General features: G+C 52.0%; 1 protein-coding gene across 2 annotated transcripts in view; it reads left to right on the top strand.

Moving 5' to 3' along the window:
* Positions 1-21,288, top strand: part of DVL3 (dishevelled segment polarity protein 3) — a 71,375-nt gene that overhangs the window by 26,722 nt on the left and 23,365 nt on the right. For both annotated transcript variants that reach the window (XM_038743236.1, XM_038743235.1), the window contains exons 7-13: positions 214-283; positions 1,090-1,229; positions 2,320-2,396; positions 2,571-2,638; positions 3,728-3,877; positions 4,173-4,304; positions 4,420-4,587. In XM_038743236.1, the coding sequence (XP_038599164.1) occupies positions 214-283; positions 1,090-1,229; positions 2,320-2,396; positions 2,571-2,638; positions 3,728-3,877; positions 4,173-4,304; positions 4,420-4,587 (805 nt within the window). The remainder of the gene's footprint in view (positions 1-213; positions 284-1,089; positions 1,230-2,319; positions 2,397-2,570; positions 2,639-3,727; positions 3,878-4,172; positions 4,305-4,419; positions 4,588-21,288) is intronic.

Here is a 21,288-nt window from a genome sequence, read left to right as displayed (position 1 = left end):
CGGGCCATCCGACGTGCCCGGGCCCTCGGAATGGCAAGGGCTGTTGGTGGTGGAGGGGACAAGGTTGGGAGACACTCTGGGGTCCTCTTGGAAGGACCCCCGCCACTCCCAACCCCCGAGCTGGGGGTTGAGGCAAGAGGATGGAGCACACGGCGATCCGATCCGGGGACGTGTCCGGCCCTGCCTCTCAGCGGGGGCCTCCTCTCCTTCCAGTCTTCGTCCTTCAGCAGCATCACCGACTCCACCATGTCGCTCAACATCATCACCGTCACCCTCAACATGGGTGAGTCAACGCGGGGGAACCTCGTCGGCCCCCAGCTCGCCTTTGGAAGCTTTTCCGCTCCTTCTCGGGGCCCTTCTGGAGGATGTTTCCCACCCCGCTTCCGCGTCGCCCGGCCCCGCGGCGCTTACGTCCGTATCCGTGATTTATTTCTTTTTATTAAGGTGTGTCTCCCCCTCTAGACTGTAAGCTCGCTGTGGGCAGGAAATCATCATCATCGATTGTATTTATTGAGCGCTTACTGTGTGCAGAGCACGGTACTAAGCGCTTGGGAAGTACAAGCTGGCAACACATAGAGACAGTCCCTACCCACCAGTGGGCTCACAGTCATCATCATCATCAGTCGTATTTATTGAGCGCTTACTATGTGCAGAGCACTGTACTAAGCGCTTGGGAAGTACAAATTGGCAACATATAGAGACGGTCCCTACCCAACAGTGGGCTCACAGTCTAAAAGGGGGAGACAGAGAACAAAACCAAACATACTTACAAAATAAATAGAATAGATATGTACAAATAAAATAAATAAATAGAGTAATAAACATGTACAAACATATATACATATATACGGTCTAAAAGGAAATGTGTCCGTTGTTATATCGCACTCTCCCAAGAGCCTAGAACGGTGCTCTGCACACAGCCCCTCAGTAAATACGATTGAATGAACGAATGTACGTGGGCAGGGAACGGGTCTGTTATGTCGTTGTGTCATCCTCACCCGGCCGCTTAGTACATAGTAAGCGCTCAAAAAATACGATTGATTTATCGAGCTGTACCGGTGTCCCTCTGGCCTCTCCCCTGCCCCACAGAGAAATACAACTTCCTGGGCATCTCCATCGTCGGGCAGAGCAACGAGCGAGGCGACGGGGGCATCTACATCGGCTCCATCATGAAAGGAGGCGCCGTGGCGGCCGACGGGCGCATCGAGCCGGGAGACATGCTGCTGCAGGTATCCTCCCCGGGCGAGGGGCAGCCGGGCACCCCTCACCCTCATCCCGCCCCGCCCTTCGCCGGCCCAAGCGCGGATATCCGCGGCTCCGTGTTCCCGGATGGACCGGAGAGCTGACTGGTGCCAAGGGATATATGTGTATATATATGTGTGTGTGTGTGTGTGTGTGTGTGTATATATGTATTATATATATGTATGTATGTATATATGTGTATATATATACGTATATATGTATATATGTGTATATATATGTATATATGTATATATATGTATATATGTTTGTACATATTTTTTACTCTATTTATTTATTTATTTATTTTATTTGTACCTATCTATTCTGTTTATTTTATTCTGTTAGTATGTTTGGTTTTGTTCTCTGTCTCCCCCTTTTAGACTGTGAGCCCACTGTTGGGTAGGGACTGTCTCCATATGTCGCCAATTTGTACTTCCCAAGCGCTTAGCGTAGTGCTCTGCCCACAGTAAGCGCTCAATAAATACGATTGATGATGATGATGATGGAGGGAAGCGTCTGGGGAGGCGGGCAGCCCTAGGTCCTGTTCCTGTTGATGAGGGGACCCCCCCCCCCCCCCCGCCCCCCGTGTTCATCCATTCGGTCGTATTTATTGAGCGCCTACTGTGTGCAGAGCCTAGAGTGGGGGAGACAGATGTGAATATCGATCAATAAAATGACAGATCTATCCTGAGTACCGTGGAGCGGGGACGGGGGGGAGCAAAGGGAGCGAGTCTGGGTGATGCGGAAGGGAGTGGGAACTGAGGAACAGCGCGGCTTAGTCTGGGAAAGTGGGGCTTAGGCTCAGTGGCAATAGCCCGGGCTTGAGAGTCGGAGGTCGTGGGTTCTAATCCCGCCTCCGCCACTTGTCAGCTGTGTGACTCTGGGCAAGTCACTTCTCGGCACCTCAGTCCCCTCATCTGTAAAATGGGGGTGGAGACTGTGAGCCCCTCGTGGGACAACCTGATTACCTTGTGTCTGCCCCAGCGCTTTGAACAGTGCTTGGCACATAGTAAGCGCTTAACAAATCCCATTATTATCATTATTACACCCTCCGCACCCTCCCGGTGTCGCCCGCAGGTGAACGACATCAACTTTGAGAACATGAGCAACGACGATGCCGTGCGGGTGCTGCGGGAGATTGTGCATAAACCGGGGTGAGTGACGGAGGCGGGGTGGGAAGGGGAGGCCCCCGACGGCACAGGTGGGGCCGGGCATCGGGAAGGGGCTTGACCTCCTCGGCCCGTTCCCAGGAAGGGGCAGGATGGAGGCAGGGTAGCATCCAGTCCCGTCTCCCTGCCCTCCCGGGTGACGCCGCCTTTCCGTTCCAGGCCCATCACCCTGACTGTGGCCAAGTGCTGGGATCCCAGCCCCCGCGGCTGCTTCACGTTGCCCAGGAGTAAGTGTATGGGCGCTCCGGGGAGAGTCTGCCCTAAAGCGGGTGCCCGGCACATTCATTCATTCATTTAATCGTATTTACTGAGCACTTACTGCGTGCAGGGCGCTGTACTGAGCGCTTGGGAAGTCCAAGTCGGCAACATATAGAGATGGTCCCTACCCAACAACGGGCTCACAGTCTAGAAGGGGGAGACGGACAACAAAACAAAACATGTGGACTGGTGTCAAGTCGTCAGAACAAATAGAATTAAAGCTAAATGCACACCATTAACAAAATAAATAGAATAGTAAGTACGTACAAGTAAAATTAATAGAGTAATAAATCCGTACGCATAAATACAGGTGCTGTGGGGAGGGGAAGGGGGTAGGGCGGCGGGATGGGGAGGAGGAGAGGAAAAAGGGGGCTCAGTGTGGGAAGGCCTCCTGGAGGAGGTGAGCTCTCAGTAGGGCTTTGGAGGGAGGAAGAGAGCGAGCTTGGTGGGTGTGTGAAGGAAGGGCATTCCGGGCCAGGGGGAGGACGTGGGCCAGGCTCGATGGCGGGACAGGCGAGGACAAAGTACAGTGAGGATTTTGTGGCAGCGGAGGGTGCGGGCTGGGCTGGAGAAGGACAGAAGGGAGGTGAGGTAGCAGGAGGCGAGGGGATGGACAGCCTTGAAGCCCAGGGTGAGGAGTTTTTGCTTGATGCATAGGTTGACAGGGAGCCACTGGAGATTTTTGAGGAGGGGAGTAACATGCCCAGAGCATTTCTGCACAGAGATGATCCGGGCACTACTGTGTCCTGACTTCTGGGACCGCCTCCCCCGATCCCTGGCTGGGATCCTCCCACAGGGATGTTGTGTTTTCTCAGATGCCAAGCAGGAGCCGGGCCTGAGGAAGGAGTACCTCCCTCCTGTCTCCTCCTACCGCCTTCACTCCTCTCCCTTCTTCCATCTCTCTCTCTCTCTCCCTCCTCTCCGCTCCCTTCCCACCGCTCTCCCTCGGTGCCGGCCCGCGGGCTGGGGCGGGTGGGAGCGGGGAGGATCGGTCTGTGGCAGTGACCTCCCCCTTCCTCCCCCTGGCCTCCTTCCCCGCCACCCCCCGGCCTCCGCAGGCGAGCCGATCCGGCCCATCGACCCCGCAGCCTGGGTGTCCCACACGGCGGCCATGACGGGCACCTTCCCAGCTTACGGCATGAGCCCCTCCCTGAGCACCATCACCTCCACCAGTTCCTCCATCACCAGCTCCATCCCCGACACCGAGCGTGAGTGTCTGCGCGGCTCTCCGCCCCCTCTCCATCTCCTTACCTGGAGAAACCGGGTTCGGGGGGGCCTGAGCGGGGCGGGAGAGGAGGGCCCCAGACGGAAAGAAAGGGGCGGAGGGGCGGAGCGTGGGGGCCGAAGGCACTCACCGGTCCACGGGCCTCCAGGCTTCCCGGAATGGCAGGGAGTCCCGTTTTCCCCATCCCGCCGGGGTGAGAGAACACCTGCAGCTCTCTCTGCCCCCACTCCCCTTGTCGCGACCTATACTCTGAATCACCTCCCTACTCTCCCCCTCAGGCCTGGACGACTTCCACCTGTCCATCCACAGCGACATGGCCGCCATCGTGAAGGCCATGGCCTCGCCCGAGTCAGGCCTGGAGGTGCGCGACCGCATGTGGCTCAAGATCACCATCCCCAACGCCTTCATCGGTGAGGGCCAGGCGCGGTGAGGCGGCGGCGGCGGGCGGGCGGGAGGGTCTCGGCCGTCTCCTGGCGCCCCGAGCCGGGCCGGGAAGAAGCCACCGGGCGGTTATGTCGTCCCCAGGCTCGGACGTGGTGGATTGGCTGTACCACCACGTGGAGGGCTTCACGGATCGGCGCGAGGCCCGCAAATACGCCAGCAACCTGCTGAAGGCCGGCTTCATCCGGCACACCGTCAACAAGATCACCTTCTCCGAGCAGTGCTACTACATCTTCGGGGACCTCTGTGGAAGTACGTCCTTCCTCCTCCTAGCCTCCGCGCTCCCTGCCCCGGCTCCCGCTCCCACTCCGGAGGACGGGGCGGGGGGCCGCAGCGAGGTCCTGCGGGGAGCCGGGGCGAGGGGCTCCGTCTCGGGTCTTCCTGTCTCTTTTGGGGGGGGCCCGGCCTCGTCCCTCCGATGGTGGGCAGGGCGATGGCCGAGCCGGGAGTCGGGTCCGCCCGTGAGGGACGGCCGGCGGGCGTTCCCAGATGGAGGCGGAGGAAACGAGGGGGCTTGGGTCTGGTTGCCTGGCAGCCTCTCCCCCTGCTACCCGTCGAAGGAGGCGGCCAAGGTAAGGTGGCAGAGGGTGGGAGGGATGTGGCATGTGGCGAAAGCGGGGTGGCCTCGTTCGGCCGCTTCCGGAGAGGTGGAGCTCAGCTGGTGGGACTCTTCTGGGATTTGTGGCCGGGCCCCACCTGGGCGGGGAAAGTCAGGACCGGGTCCTGGGACTCGAGGATCCGGGCCTCCGTACCGGCCCCCGCGCCTCTAAAGCTGGGGAACACCTCCCTTTCCCCCGGGCCTGGCAGGGTGGCTCAGTGGAAAGAACAGGGGCTTTGGAGTCGGAGGTCATGGGTTCAGATCCCGGCTCCACCACTTATCAGCTGTGTGACTTCTCTGGGCCTCAGTTCCCTCAACTGTAAAATGGGGGTGAAGACTGGGAGCCCCCCCGTGGGACAACTTGATCACCTTGTAACCTCCCCAGCGCTTAGAACAGTGCTTTGCACATAGTAAGCGCTTAATAAATGCCGTCATTATCGTTATTATTATTATAGAGAGCAAGGAAAAACCCCGGGCTTTTTATTCGGCCTCCAGGCGGCATAAAACAAGGGGGTCGGGTTGAGCCACAAGCAGCGTGGCTCAGTGGAAAGAACACGGGCTTTGGAGTCGGAGGTCATGGGTTCAAATCCCGGCTCCGCCACTTATCAGCTGTGTGACTTCGGGCAGGTCACTTGACTCCTCTGGGCCTCAGTTCCCTCAACTATAAATGGGGATGAAGACTGGGAGCCCCCCCGTGGGACAAGTTGATCACCTTGTACCTCCCCAGCGCTTGGAACAGTGCTTTGCACATAGTAAGCGCTTAATAAATGCCATCATTATCATTATTATTATTATAGAGAGCAAGGAAAAACCCCGGGCCTTTTATTCAGCCTCCAGGCGGCATAAAACAAGAGTGTCGGGTTGAGCCACAAGCAGTGTGGCTCAGTGGAAAGAGCCCGGGCTTTGGAGTCAGAGGTCATGGGTTCAAATGCCGCCTCCACCACTTATCAGCTGTGTGACTTCGGGCAAGTCACTTCACTTCTCTGGGCCTCAGTTACCTCATCTGTAAAATGGGAGTGAAGACTGTGAGCCCCCCATGGGACAACCTGATCACCTTGTTAACCTCCCCAGCGCTTAGAACAGTGCTTTGCACATAATAAGTGCTTAATAAATGCTGTCATCATTATTATTAAGTCACGGGTTCAAGTCCCGGCTCCACCAACTGTCAGCTGTGTGACTTTGGGTAAGTCACTTCACTTCTCTGGGCCTCAGTTACCTCATCTGTAAAATGGGGGTGAAGACTGTGAGGCCCCCCATGGGACAACCTGATCACCTTGTTAACCTCCCCAGCGCTTAGAACAGTGCTTTGCACATAATAAGCGCTTAATAAATGCTATCATCATTATTATTAAGTCACGGGTTCAAGTCCCGGCTCCACCAACTGTCAGCTGTGTGACTTTGGGCAAGTCACTTCACTTCTCTGGGCCTCAGTTACTTCATCTGTAAAATGGGGATTAAAACTGTGAGAACCCCGTGGGACAACCTGATCACCTTGTAACCTCCCCAGCGCTTAGAACAGTGCTTTGCATGTAGTAAGCGCTTAACAAATACCATCATTATTATCATTATTATAATGGTAGGGGTAGCCACTTTGGCCATGAGTTGCTTGGGAAGCCAGCGAGCAATCCCAGGAAGGAATTTCTCCAGGCTCCTGGCCAGAAACAGTCACCACCGGGAAGGCCAGTGAGGGGTCCTAAACTCTGGAAAAACTGCATGGCCTAGTGGGAAGAGGACCTGGGTTCTAATTCCGGCTCCACCCCTTGTCTGCTGTGTGACCTTAGGGAAGACACTTGACTTCCCTGTGCCTCAGTTACCTCATCTGCACAATGGGGATTCAATACCTGTGCTCCCTCCTACATAGACTGTCAGCCCCAAGAGGGACCTGGTTATCCTGCATCTATCACAGTGCTTGGGACATAGTAAGTGCTTGACAAATGCTATTATCATTTAGACTTATATTATCTTTTAGACTGTGAGCCCACTGTTGGGTAGGGACTGTCTCTATGTGTTGCCAACTTGTACTTCCCAAGCGCTTCGTACAGTGCTCTGCACACAGTAAGCACTCAATAAACACGATTGATTGATCATTATTACTCTTGGCTTTTGAGAAGCAGCGTGGCTCAGTGGAAAGAGCCCGGGCTTGGGAGTCAGAGGTCATGGGTTCAAATCCCGGCCCCGCCACTTGTCAGCTGTGTGACTTTGGGCAGGTCACTTCACTTCTCTGGGCCTCAGTTACCTCATCTGGAAAATGGGGATTAAGACTATGAGCCCCCCGTGGGACAACCTGATCACCTTGTAACCTCCCCAGCGTGTAGAACAGTGCTTTGCACATAGTAAGCGCTTAATAAATGCCATTATTACTTTTATTTTTATTGGGTGCTAAACTCTGGGGTTGGTACAGGATAATCAGAGCAGATCCATTCCTTATCCAACATGGAGCTCCCAGTCTAAAATGGAGAGAAAACAGGTATTTTATCTCCATTTTACAAATGAGGAAATAAAAAGAGATTATGTGTCTTACCCCAAGACACTCAGGAGGCCAGAGACCTGGGTGTTCTGCCTCCCAGGCATGGGCTCTTTCATTCATTCATTCAGCCGTATTTATTGAGCGCTTACTGTGTGCAGGGCACTGTACTAAGCGCTTGGGAAGTACAAATCGGCAACATGTAGCGACGGTCCCTACCCAACATCGGGCTCACAGTGTAGAAGTGGGGGAGACAGGCAACGAAACAAAACATGTGGACAGGTGTCAATATCATCAGAACAAAAAGAATTAAAGCTATGTACACTTCATTAATAAAATAGAGTAATAAATCTGTACAAATATATACAAGTGCTGTGGGGAGGGGAAGGAGGTAGGGTGGGGGAGATGAGGAGAGGGAAGAGGGGGAGAGGAAGAGGGGGCTCAGTGTGGGAAGGCCTCCTGGAGGAGGTGAGCTCTCAGTAGGGCTTTGAAGGGAGGAAGAGAGCTAGCTTGGCGGATGGGCGGAGGGAGGCCATTCCGGGCCTGGGGATGACGTGGGCTGGGGGTCGATGGCGGGACAGGTGAGAACAAGGTACGATGAGGAGATTAGCGGCAGAGGAGCAGAGGGTGCGGGCTGGGCTGGAGAAGGAGAGAAGGGAGGTGAGGGAGGAGGGGGCGAGGGGATGGACAGCCTTGAAGCCGAGAGTGAGGAGTTTTTGCTTGATTTGTAGGTTGACAGGCAGCCACTGGAGATTTTTGAGGAGGGGAGTGACATGCCCAGGGCGTTTCTGTACAGAGGTAATCCGGACAGCAGAGTGAAGTATAGACTGAAGCAGGGAGAGACAGGAGGTTGGGAGTTCAGAGAGGAGGCCGATGCAGTAATCCAGTCGGGATAGGATGAGAGATCGAACCAGCAAGGTAGCGGTTTGGATGGAGAGGAAAGGATGGATCTGGGTGATGGTGCCAAGGTGAGACCGGCAAGTTTTGGTGACGGATTGGATGTGTGGGGTGAACGAGAGAGCGGAGTCGAGGCTGACACCAAGGTTGCGGGCTTGTGAGACGGGAAGGATGGCAGTGCCGTCTACAGTGACGGGAAAGTCAGGGAGAGGGCAGGGTTTGGGAGGGAAGGTAAGGAGCTCAGTCTTGGAAAGCTCAGTCTTTCCACTAGGCTACCCTGCCTCTCAATGAAGGATCCCGCCTAGGGGCCCCTGCCGGGCCAGGAGCTTCCTCAGAGCTGTCTGGCCATGGAGCAGAGCTTGTCTCTCCCTCTGGAAACCGCCACGGCCGTCAATCAATCAATCAGTCCGTGGTATGTATCGGACAAATACATAAATACGATTGATGAAATACGATTGATGATGTATTTTGTGCAGAGCACTCTACTAAGCACTTGGGAAGCTTAGAGAAGCAGCGTGGCGTAGTGGATAGATCAGAAGATCACGGGTTCTAATTCTGGCTCCGCCGCTTGTCTGCTGTGTGACCTTGGGCAAGTCACTTCACTTCTCCATACCTCAGTTACCTCGTCTATAAGATCAATCAATCAATCAGTCGTATTTATTGAGCGCTTACTGTGTGCAGAGCACTGGACTAAGCGCTTGGGAAGTACAAGTCGGCAACACATAGAGACAGTCCCTACCCAACGGCGGGCTCACAGTCTAGAAGGGGGAGACAGACAACAAAACCAAACATACTAACAAAATAAAATAAATAGAATAGATATGTACAAGTAAGATAAATAGATAGGGTTGAGACTGTGAGCCCCACGTGGGACTGGGACTGTGTCTAACCTGATTTGCTGGATCCACCCCAGCGCTTAGTACAGTGCTTGGCACGTAATAAGCGCTTAACAAATACGACAATAATTAGTATTCTTGATCGAGTACACTGCAACACAGTTGGCAGACACTTTCCCTGCCCTCAGCGAGCTTAGAGTCTAGAGAAGCAGCGTGGCTCAGCGAAAGGAGTCCGGGCTTTGGAGTCAGAGGTCATGGGTTCAAGTCCCGTCTCCGCCAGTTGTCAGCTGTGTGACTTTGGACAAGTCACTTCTCTGGGCCTCAGTTCCCTCATCTGTAAAATGGGGATTAAGACTGTGAGCCCCCCGTGGGACAACCTGATCATCTTGTAACCTCCCTAGCGCTTAGAACAGTGCTTTGCATATAGTAAGTGCTTAATAAATGCCATAATTATTATTATGATTATTAGAGCGAGAGGAAGAGCTTCCCCGTCTAGCCGAGCCCCTCGGGTGTTGGGGGCCGGAATCATCATCATCATCAATCGTATTTATTGAGCGCTTACTATGTGCAGAGCACTGTACTAAGCGCTTGGGAAGTACAAATTTGCAACATATAGAGACAGTCCCTACCCAACAGTGGGCTCACAGTCTAAAAGGGGAAGACAGAGAACAAAACCAAACATACTAACAAAATAAAATAAATAGAATAGATATGTGCAAGTAAAATAAATAAATAAATAAATAGAGTAATAAATATGTACAAACATATATACAGGTGCTGTGGGAAAGGGAAGGAGGTAAGAAGGGGGGGATGGAGAGGGGGACGAGGGGGAATGCCAGGAGGGATTTGGGCTTGATTCCCACAAGTGTGAGAGGATGCTTTGGCCCTCCGGCCTGGAGCGGGGTGGGTTGGGAGAACTCCTTGCACAGGTGGATTTGGGCTTCGGTTGAAACCCTGGGAAATCTTAATAATAACAATAATAATAATTGTGGTCTTTGTTAAGCACTTACCCTTGTACCTCAGGTACACGGTAATGAGGTTGGACACAGTCCCTTGTCCCACATGTCCCATTACTCTATTTATTTTACTTGTACATATTCTATTTATTTTATTTTGTTAATATGTTTTGTTCTCTGTCTCCCCCTTCTAGCCTGTGAGCCCGCTGTTGGGTAGGGACCGTCTCTATATGTTGCCAACTTGGACTTCCCAAGCTCTTGGTCCAGTGCTCTGCGCACAGGAAGCGCTCAATAAATACGATTGGATGAATGAATGAATGACTCCCAGTTTTAATCTCCATTTTGTAAATGAAGTGGCCAAGGCACAGAGAGGTAGAGCGGCTTGCCCAAGGTCACTCGGTGGACAGGTGGCGGAGCCGGGATTGGAACCCACGCACTCGGAGTCCTAGGCCTGCCGCGCTCTTTCCATTAGACCAAATCTTGTGAGCCTCGAGGGGGAAGTAAGAGCCGCTTGCCTGCCAAAGCAGCTCCCTGAGGCGTCTCTCACCTGCCCGCCTTCACGGAAAGCAGCATGGTGTAGTGAATAGAGCACAGGCCCGGGAATCAGAAGGTCAATCAATCAATCAGTGGTATTTATTGAGCACTTACTGCGTGCAGAGCACTGTACTGAGCGCTTGGGAAGTACAAGTTGGCAACGTATACCCAACAGTGGGCTCCTGGGCTCTAGTCCCGGCTCTGCCACCCGTCTGCTGCATCACCTTGGGCATGGCACGTCACCTCTCTGTGCCTCGGTTGCCTCCTCTGTGGAATGGGGGTTGAGACCGTGAGCCCCGCGTAGGACAGGGACTGTGTCCGTCCTGACTTGCTTGTAATAATAATAATAATAATGATGGTATTTAAGCAGTTACCATGGGCCAATCACTCTACAAAGCTCTGGGGTGGATACAAGCAAATCAGGTTGGACGCGGTTGTCTCAGGTTGTATCCACCCCAGCGCTCGGTGCAATGCCCGACACACAATAAATGCCATAATTATTATTATTAGACCGTCTCGTTGTGCGGGCCCTGTCTCCCCAGTGCCGGCCTGGGTCTGGTGACCTGGGGGGCTTTTCTCAGAGCCATGCCAGAGTTCCTAACTGGCAGCCAGGTGGGATAAGTGCTTAACAAAGACCACAATTATTAGTGTTGTTATTATTATTATTATTATTCAGACCCTTTGGCCATCTGAAGGGCAATCCCCTTGGGAGCTCTCTTTTGTTCCCAGCTTAGGCAAGAGGGAAGGTCTCCATTCCAGCAGGATTGTCCCTATAGGTGTCATATTGTCCGCGTTTCTCATGGCCGCCGGAAGAAACTAAAGGCAGTCCGGGCACTTGGTGCACCCCGGAGAGACCGGCGGCCCTGACCCGATGTTCCTCCCCTAAATTGGGGAGGGTGGCAAGATGCTACTTGCTGGGCTCGGGTTGGGGGTGGAGGGGGATGTTGGGAGGAAAAGCCTGCCGGTGGTCTGGGATGGAGGGGAGACGCCACTGTCCTGCTGAACCGGGTGTCCTTCCCCGGCTATCAATCAATCAATCCTATTTATTGAGCGCTTACTGTGTGCAGAGCGCTGGACTGAGCGCTTGGGAAGTCCAAGTTGGCAACATATAGAGACGGTCCCTACCCAACAGTGGGCTTCTCCCTGGCCTCCGTCCCTCCAGCCCTCCCTCTGTCATGTCTAGACTGTGAGCCCACTGTTGGGTAGGGACTGCCTCTATTGCCAAGTTGTACTTCCCAAGCGCTTAGTACAGTGCTCTGCACACAGTAAGCACTCAATAAATACGATTGATTGATTGATTTTGTCTGTGGGTTTTCACTTTGCCCTGCGGTTGAGGGGCAAGGAGGTACCCCCTCCTCCCCTCATCTCATCCTGCTGAGTTGGGCTCATTCATTCATTCATTCAGTCGTATTTGCTTTGCACATAGTAAGCGCTTAACAAATGCCATCATTCAATCAATCAATCAGTTGTATTTATTGAGTGCTTACTGTGTACAGAGCACTGGACTAAGCGCTTGGGAAGTACAAGTTGGCAACATATAGAGACGGTCCCTACCCAACAGTGGGCTCACAGTCTAGAAGGGGGAGACGGACAACAAAACAAAGCATATTAACAAAATGAAATAAATAGAATAAATATGTCCAAATAAAATAAATAAAGAAGTAAATAGAGGAATAAATACATACAAACATATATACAGGCTCACTGCCAGGATCCCGACAGCTGGCACCCGGTGTCGGTGTATCGTCCTGCCCGAGAGCTGTCCCTCCTCCTGCCAACGTGTAGCTTGGAGCGCCGACTTGGGACTCAGAAGGTCACGGGTTCTAGTCCCGGCTCTGCCACTTGTCTGCTGCTGACCTTGGGCAAGTCACTTCACTTCTCTGGGTCTCAGTTACCCCATCTGTAAAGTGGGGATTGGGACTGGGAGCCCTACATGAGACAGGGACTGTGTCCAACCCGATTTGCTTGTATCCACCCCCTTCATTCATTCACTCGGCTTTATTGAGCGCTTACTGTGTGCAGAGCACTGGACTAAGCGCTTGGGAAGTACAAGTCGGTAACATATAGAGACGGTCCCAGTGCTTGGCACATAGTAAGCGCTTAACAAATATCAGTATTATTATAATTAGGCACTCCTGAGAGTGGCTCCCGGGAGCAGAGGGAAGGTTCCCCCCTTCATCTCTTCCTGTGCCAGGCGAGGTGTGAGCCCGTTGTTGGGTAGGGACCGTCTCTATATGTTACCAACTTGTACTTCCCAAGCGCTTAGTACAGTGCTCTGCACACAGTAAGCGCTCAATAAATACGATTGAGTGAATGAATGAATGACATGACCCTTCTGGGGTCCTTTCTGGGTCTGGGTTGACCCTCCATGGGGACGAGATACGGGGACAGCAGTGGAACACTCACCCCAGAGTCTTGGGTTTTATGATTTTTTTAATGGTTTTCGTTCAGTGCTTACTGCGTGCCAGGCACTGTACTAAGTGCCGGGGAAGATACAGGCTAACCAGGTTGGACGTATCTATTCTATTTATTTTATTTTGTTAGTATGTTTGGTTTTGTTCTCTGTCTCCCCCTTTTAGACTGGGAGCCCACTGTTGGGTAGGGACTGTCTCTATATGTTGCCAATTTGTACTTCCCAAGCGCTTAGTACAGTGCTCTGTACATAGTAAGCGCTCAATAAATGCGATTGATGATGATGATGATGACCCAGTCCACATCCCCACATGGGGCTCACAGTCGTAATCCCCATTTTGCTGATGAGGGAACTGGGCTGTAGAGAATGGAAGTGACTTGCTCAAGGTCACAGAGCAGACAGGTGGCAGAGGATTAGAACCCAGGTCCTTCACACTCCCAGGCCTGTGCTGTAGCCACTGGGCCACACTGCTGGGCACTTCCTCCTGGGAGCCCTGGGGTGAGTCCCGAGGCCCCTCTAATTTTTTATTTTTTTTTATGGTATTTGTTAAGCGCTTACTATATGACAGACACTGGTCTAAGCACTGGAGTGTGTACAGGGTAATCAGGTCAGACCCAATCCCTGTCCCGCATGGGGCTCACAGCCTAAGTAGGAGGGAGAACAGACATTCTGCCTACTTGGAGCAGCAGAGTGGCTCAATGGAAAGAGCACGGGCTTGAGAGTCCGAGGTCATGGGTTCAAATCCCAGCTCCGCCAATTGTCAGCTGTGTGACTCTGGGCAAGTCACTTCACTTCCCTGGGCCTCAGTGGCCTCATCTGTCAAATGGGGATTAAGACCGTGAGCCCCCCGTGGGACGATCTGATCACCTCGTATCCTCCCCAGCGCTTAGAACAGTGCTTTGCACAGAGGAAGCGCTTAACAAATGCCATTATTAGTATTATATATTGAATCCCCATGTTGCAGTTGAGGAAGTTGAGGCGCAGAGAATTGAAGTGACTTGCCCAGGGTCACACGGCAGACAAGTGGCAGACTCGGAATTGGACCCCAGGTGCTTTGACTCTCAGGCCTGGGCCCTTTCCACTATCAATCAATCAATCAGTCGTATTTATTGAGCGCTTACTGTGTGCAGAGCACTGGACCAAGCGCTTGGGAAGTACAGGTTGGCAACATATAAAGACGGTCCCTACTCAACAGTGGGCTTACAGTCTAGAAGGGGGAGACAGAGAACAAAACCAAACATATTAACAAAATAAAATAAATAGAATAGATATGTACAAGTAAAATAAATAGAGTAATAAATACGTACAAACATATATACATATATACACTAGAACACGCTGTTTCTCTTCGTGGCCTCGGGGAGCAGGGAGGTGGACGCCAGCGGCTTTGCAGGCCTGGGGTTGAGTCATTTCAGTAGCTCCTCTGTGGCCCTTTTTATTCATTCATTCGTTCATTCATTCAATCGAGCGCTTACTGTGTGCAGAGCACTGTACTAAGCACTTGAGAAGGACAGGTCGGCAACATATAGAGATGGTCCAGGCGAAGCTTCTGATGATCGCATCTGTCTCCATCCGGGTGCTGGAGAAGCCAGGGGCCAGGCACAAGACTGTCCAAACCCCACATATCAGTCAGTAATAATAATAATAATAATAATAATAATAATAATAATAATAATGGTATTTGTTAAGCACTTACTATGTGCCAAGCACTGTTCAAAGCAGTGGGGTAGATACAAGATAATCAGGTTATCCCATGTGGGGTTCACAGTCTCAATCCCCATTTTATTCATTCAGACGTATGAGCCCACTGTTGGGTAGGGACAGTCTCTATATGTTGCCAGCTTGTACTTCCCAAGCGCTTAGTACAGTGCTCTGCACACATTAAGCGCTCAATAAATACGATTGATTGATTTATTGAGCGCTTACTGTGTGCAGAGCACTGGACTAAGCGCTTGGGAAGTACAAGTTGGCAACATATAGAGACGGCCCCTACCCAACAGTGGGCTCACAGTCTAGAAGGGGGAGACAGACAACAAAACAAAACATGTGGACAGGTGTCAGATCGTCAGAACAAATAGAAATAAAGCTAGATGCACATCATTAACAAAATAAATAGAATAGTAAATATGTACAAGTAAAATCAATCAATCGTATTTATTGAGCGCTTACTGGGTGCAGAGCACTGTACTGAGCGCTTGGGAAGTACAAGTTGGCAACATATGCAGTCCCTACCCAGCAGTGGGCTCACAATCTAGAAGGGGGAGACAGAGGACAAAACCAAACATATTAACAAAATAAAATAAATAGAATAGATATGTACAAGTAAAATAAATCAATAAATAGAGTAATAAAGCTGTACAAACATATATACAGGTGCTGTGGGGAGGGGAAGGAGGTAGGGCGGGGGAAAGGGGAGGAGGAGAGGAAAAAGGGGGCTCAGTCTGGGAAGGCCTCCTGGAGGAGGTGAGCTCTCAGCAGTGGGGTAGATACAGTAATAATAATAATGATGGCATTTATTAAGCGTTTACTATGTGCAAAGCACTGTTCTAAGCGCTGGGGAGATTACAAGGTGATCAGGTTCTCCCATGTGGGGCTCACAGTCTCAATCCCCATTTTACAGATGAGGGAACTGAGGCATAGAGAAGTTAAGTGGCTTGCCCAGGGTCACACAGCAGACAGGTGGCGGAGCTGGGATTAGAACCCATGTCCTCCGACTCCCAAGTCCGGGCTCTTTCCACTAAGCCGCGCTTATCAATCAGTGGCATTTATTCATCATCATCGTCAATCGTATTTATTGAGCGCTTACTGTGTGCAGAGCACTGTACTAAGCGCTTGGGAAGTACAAGTTGGTAACGTATAGAGACAGTCCCTACCCAGCAGTGGGCTCACAGTCTAAAAGTCTAAAGCACTCATTTATTGAGTGCTTACTGTGTGCAGAGCATTCATTCATTCATTCGTATTTATTGAGCGCTTACTGTATGCAAAGTACTGCACTAAGCGCTTCGGAGAGTGCAATATAACAACGGACAGACCCATCCCCTGCCCGCAACGAGCTCGTGCCTGGGAAAGCACCCCGTAATAGAGTTGGTAGATACGATCCCTGCCCACAAGGCGCTTACAATCAGTGCACCGGCCTGGGAATCAGGTCACGGGTCCTAATCCCAGCTCCGTCGCTTGCCTGCTGTGTGACCTTGGGCAAGTCACTTCACTTCTCTGGGCCTCGGTGACCTCATCTGTAAAACGGGGATCGAGACTGTGAGCCCCACGTGGGACGGGGACTGCGTCCAACCCGATTTGCTTGTATGCCTCCCAGCACTTAGTACGGTGCCCGGCACACAGTAAGTGCCTAACAAATACCACAATTATTATTAGTAGGAGAAGCAGCGTGGCTCAGTGGAAAGAGCACGGGCTTGGGACTCAGAGGTCACGGGTTCAAATCCCGGCTCCACCGATTGTCAGCTGTGTGACCTTGGGCCAGTCACTTAGCTTCTCTGTGCCTCAGTTACTTCGTAAAATGGGGATTAAGACTGTGAGCGCCACGTGGGACAACATGATTACCTTGTATCCTCCCCCAGCGCTTAGAACAGTGCTTTGCACATAGTGCTTAACAAATGCCATCATCATTATTAATATTATTATTATTAGAGGACACATACCTGGGAAGGGCCCAAGCAGGAAGGAAGTGGGGAAGTGTTTGGGGCAACAAACTGCCAGGCAAAACATCCCTATCATCATCATCAATTGTATTTATTGAGCGCTTACTATGTGCAGAGCACTGTACTAAGCACTTGGGAAGTACAAATTGGAGTACAAATCCCTATCCCCCTCACTCCTGTCCCAACTCAGCTTCACTTTTGTTTGTGGTATCTGTTCCCAATCATTCATTCATTCATTCATTCAACTGTATTTATTGAGCGCTTACTGTGTGCAGAGCACTGTACTAAGCGCTTGGGAAGTACAAGTTGGCAACATATAGAGACGGTCCCTACCCAACAGTGGGCTCACAGTCTAGGAGGGGGAGACAGAGAACAAAACCAAACATATTAACAAAATAAAATAAATAGAATAAATATGTACAAATAAAATAGAGTAATAAATACATGCAAACATCTATACATATATACAGGTGCTGTGGGGAGGGGAAGGAGGTAAGACGGTGGGGATGGAGGGGGGAGGAGGGGGAGAGGAAGGAGGGGGCTGAGTGTGGGAAGGCCTCCTGGAGGAGGTGAGCTCTCAGTAGGGCCTTGAAGGAAGGAAGAGAGCGAGCTTGATGAGGATGTGGGGAGGGAGGGCATTCCAGGCCAGGGGAGGATGTGGGCTGGGGGTCGACGGTTGGACAGGTGAGAACGAGGCCTGGTGAGGAGATTAGCGGAGGCAGGGAGCGGAGGGTGCGGGCTGGGCTGGAGAAGGACAGAAGGGAGGGGAGGGAGGAGGGGGCGAGGGGATGGACGGCCTTGAAGCTGAGGGTGAGGAGTTTCTGCCTGATGCACAGGTTGATTGGTAGCCACTGGAGATTTTTGAGGAGGGGAGTAACATGCCCAGAGCGTTTCTGGACAATCTGGGCAGTGGCGTGAAGTATGGATTGAAGAGGGGAGAGACACGAGGATGGGAGATTGGAGAGGAGGCCGATGCAGTAATCCAGACGGGATAGGATGAGAGCTTGAACGAGCAGGGTAGCAGTTTGGATGGAGAGGAAAGGGCGGAGCTTGGCAATGTTGCGGAGGTGAGACCGGCAGGTTTTGGTGATGGCTTGGATGTGAGGGGCGAATGAGAGAGCGGAGTCGAGGATGACACCAAGGTTGTGGGCCTGTGAGATGGGAAGGATGGCAGTGCCGTCAACAGCGATGGGAAAGTCAGGGAGAGGGCAGGGTTTGGGAGGGAAGACAAGGAGTTCAGTCTTGGACATGTTGAGTTTTAGGTGGCGGGCAGACATCCAGACGGAGATGTCCTGAAGGCAGGAGGAGATGCGAGCCTGGAGGGAGGGGGAGAGAGCAGGGGCAGAGATGGAGATTTGGGTGTCATCAGCCTAGAGATGATAGTTGAAGCCGTTGGAGCCAATGAGTTCACCAAGGGAGTGAGTGTAGATTGAGAACAGAAGGGGACCAAGAACTGAACCTTGAAGAACCCCCACAGTAAGGGGATGGGAGGGGGAGGAGGAGCCTGCAAAAGAGACTGAGAATGAATGACCGCAATCAGTCAATTCATCGTGTTTGTTGAGAACTTAGTGTATGCAGAGCTCCGTCCTAAGCACTTGGGAGAGTTCCATACGACAGCACTCAGCGTCCTATTCCCGGCCCACAAGCTTACAGTCTAGAGGGGGAGACAGACGTTAATATAAATAAATAAATTACAGATACGGGCAGAAGTGCTGAGGGGCTGAAAAAGGGGCGAATAAAGGAGGTAAGTCCAAGTGGAAGGGCAGCGCAGAAGGGAGAGGGAGAAGAGGAAATGAGGGCTCAATCAGGGGAGGCCCCTTGGAGGACAAAGGCTTCGGCGCGGCACGGTCAATAGAGCATGGGCTTGGACATTATCTTTGGCGTCGCGTAGTTGATTGAACGTGGGCCTGGGAGCCGAAAGGACCCGAGTTCTAATTCCGACGCTGCCACCTTGTCTGCTGTGTGACCTTGGGGAAGACCCTTCACTTCTCTGTGCCTCCGTCCCCTCATCTGTAAAATGGGGATTAAGGCTGTGAGCCCCCCCGGGACACGGACCGCGCCCGACCCTATTAGCTTGGGTCCACCCCAGCGCTCAGTACGGTACGGGGCACAGAGTAGGCGCTTAACAAAGACCATAAAAAGATAAGCAGCGTGAAGCAGCGTGGCTCAGTGGAAAGAGCCCGGGCTTTGGAGTCAGAGGTCATGGGTTTGAATCCCAGCTCCGCCACATGTCTGCTGTGTGACCTTGGGCAAGTCACTTAACTTCTCTGAGCCTCAGTTACCTCATCTGTAAAATGGGGATGAAGACTGTGAGCCCCACATGGGACAACCTGATCACCTTGTATCCCCCCCCTCAGCGCTTAGAACAGTGCTTTGCACATAGTAAGCGCTTAACAAATACCATCATCATAAGGCGAGCACTGCACTCCCAAACTCCGGCACCGGGCGCTCAATAAATACCACGTATTGAGGAACAGCTCAGCGACGAGAAAGGTGCGGCGAAGCCAGGAGCCCTCCCTCAAAATGACCGTTGTTTCTCCAGGGGAACTAAGGTCTTCGGGAATGCCGGGGTTTTGTCACCTGCCGTTAGAAAACTATGCTCGCTCTGTTTTCCTGGAAAAGCACTGAGTGTGTATGTGGGTGGGCGGGATGGAAGTGGCCCAAATTGGCTGGAAATGCAGCCGACTCTTGATGATCCTTAGCCATTATAGTTGAGTTTCCCCCTCATTTCCTAGTAAATCTCTTCCCTTTAGTCATCTGCTAACAGGGAACAAGATGGGGTTTCTTCTCTTCCAGGACGTACTAATAGGCTGGGACGTGGCCGGGGGGAGCCGGCTGCCTGAGGAGGGACGGGGCCGGGGGTACGGAAAATCCCCGCCGTGGATAACGCGTCGTTTATTGAGTGCCCGGAGCGTGGAGAACCAGTGTAGCCTAGTTAAAAGAATCAGAGGACCTGGGTTTTAATCCAGGCACTGCCAGTTGCCGGCTTTGTGACCTTGAGCAGGTCACTTCACTTCTCTGTGCCTCAGTTACCTCATCTGTAAAATGGGGAGTAAGACTGCGAGCCCCATGTAGGTTAGGGACCGAGTCCAACCCGATTATCGTGTATCATACCCCGGTGCTTAGAACGATGCCTGGCACATAGTAAGTGCTTAGCAAATTCCACTGGAAAAAAATTGTGCGCAGAGCACTGTGGTTAACTCTTGGGAGAGCACAAAGAAGTTAGTTGGCATGGTTCGTTTTAGACTGTGAGCCCACTGTTGGGTAGGGACTGTCTCTATATGTTGCCAACTTGTACTTCCCAAGCGCTTAGTACAGTGCTCTGCACACAGTAAGCGCTCAATAAATACGATTGATTGATTGATTCCTACCCTCGGGTAAGGGAGAGAGGCCTGGGTAGAGGTGTTAGTGTCAGGAGGATTTTTTTTTTTTAATGGTATTTGTTAAGCATCTACTGTGTGCCAGGCATTATATTAACCCCTGGGGTAGATACAACCTAGTCAGGTAGGGCACAATTCAGGCATCACACGGGGCTCACTGTCTTAATTACCATTTTACAGATGGCCTAGTGAAAAGAGCATGGGCCTGTGTGTCAGGGGACCTGGATTCTAATCCTGCCTCTGCCAGTTAATAACAATAATAATAATAATAGTAATAATAATGATAATGATGGTATTTGCCTCTGCCAGTTAACAATAATAATAACAATGGTATTTGTTAAGTGCTTACTATGTGCAAAGCACTTTTCTAAGCGCTGGGGAGCTTACAAGGTGATCAGGTTGTCCCACGGGGGGCTCACAGTTTTAATCCCCATTTTACAGATGAGGGAACTGAGGCCCAGAGAAGTGAAGTGCCAGTTGTCTGCTGGATGACCTTGGGCAAGTCACTTTGCTTCTCTGCGCCGCAGTTTCCTCAGCTGTGAAATGGGGATTAAATACCCGTTCTCCCTCCTACTGAGACTGCGAGCCACATGTGAGACAGGGATTGTGTCCAACTTGGTTGGCTTGCGTCTCCCCCAGCACTTAGAATAGTGCTTGGCACATAGTGAGCACTTAATGAGTGCCGCCGCCACCATTATCATCATCATAATGAGGTAACGGAGGCCCGGAGAAGCGAAGCGACTTGTCCAAGGTCACCCGGCGGACAAGTGGCGGAGCTGGGATAAGAACCCGGGTCGCTCCGGCTTCCAGGAGTGGGGCAGATCGGGATGTCCGGACTCTCACGGATGCTCTCCTCGAGTGGAAAGAAGGGGAGAGCGCGGCAGAGGGATGTGGAAAGAACCCCCCAAGGATCATGCTGCTTAGGAGAAGCAGCGTGGCTCGGTGGAAAGAGCCCGGGCTTTGGAGTCAGAGGTCATGGGTTCAAATCCCGGCTCCGCCACTTGTCAGCTGGGTGACTTTGGGCAAGTCACTTCACTTCTCTGGGCCTCAGTGACCTCATCTGGAAAACGGGGATGAAGACTGTGAGCCCCCCCGTGGGACAACCTGATCACCTTGTTAACCTCCCCAGCGCTTAGAACAGTGCTTTGCACATAGTAAACGCTTAATAAATGCTATCTTTATTATTATTATTATTATCATGCGGGAAGAGGGGTCGTAC

Source organism: Tachyglossus aculeatus, chromosome 1, assembly GCF_015852505.1.
Source record: "Tachyglossus aculeatus isolate mTacAcu1 chromosome 1, mTacAcu1.pri, whole genome shotgun sequence".
NCBI lineage: Eukaryota > Metazoa > Chordata > Mammalia > Monotremata > Tachyglossidae > Tachyglossus > Tachyglossus aculeatus.
This window is presented reverse-complemented; position numbering and strand designations above follow the sequence as displayed.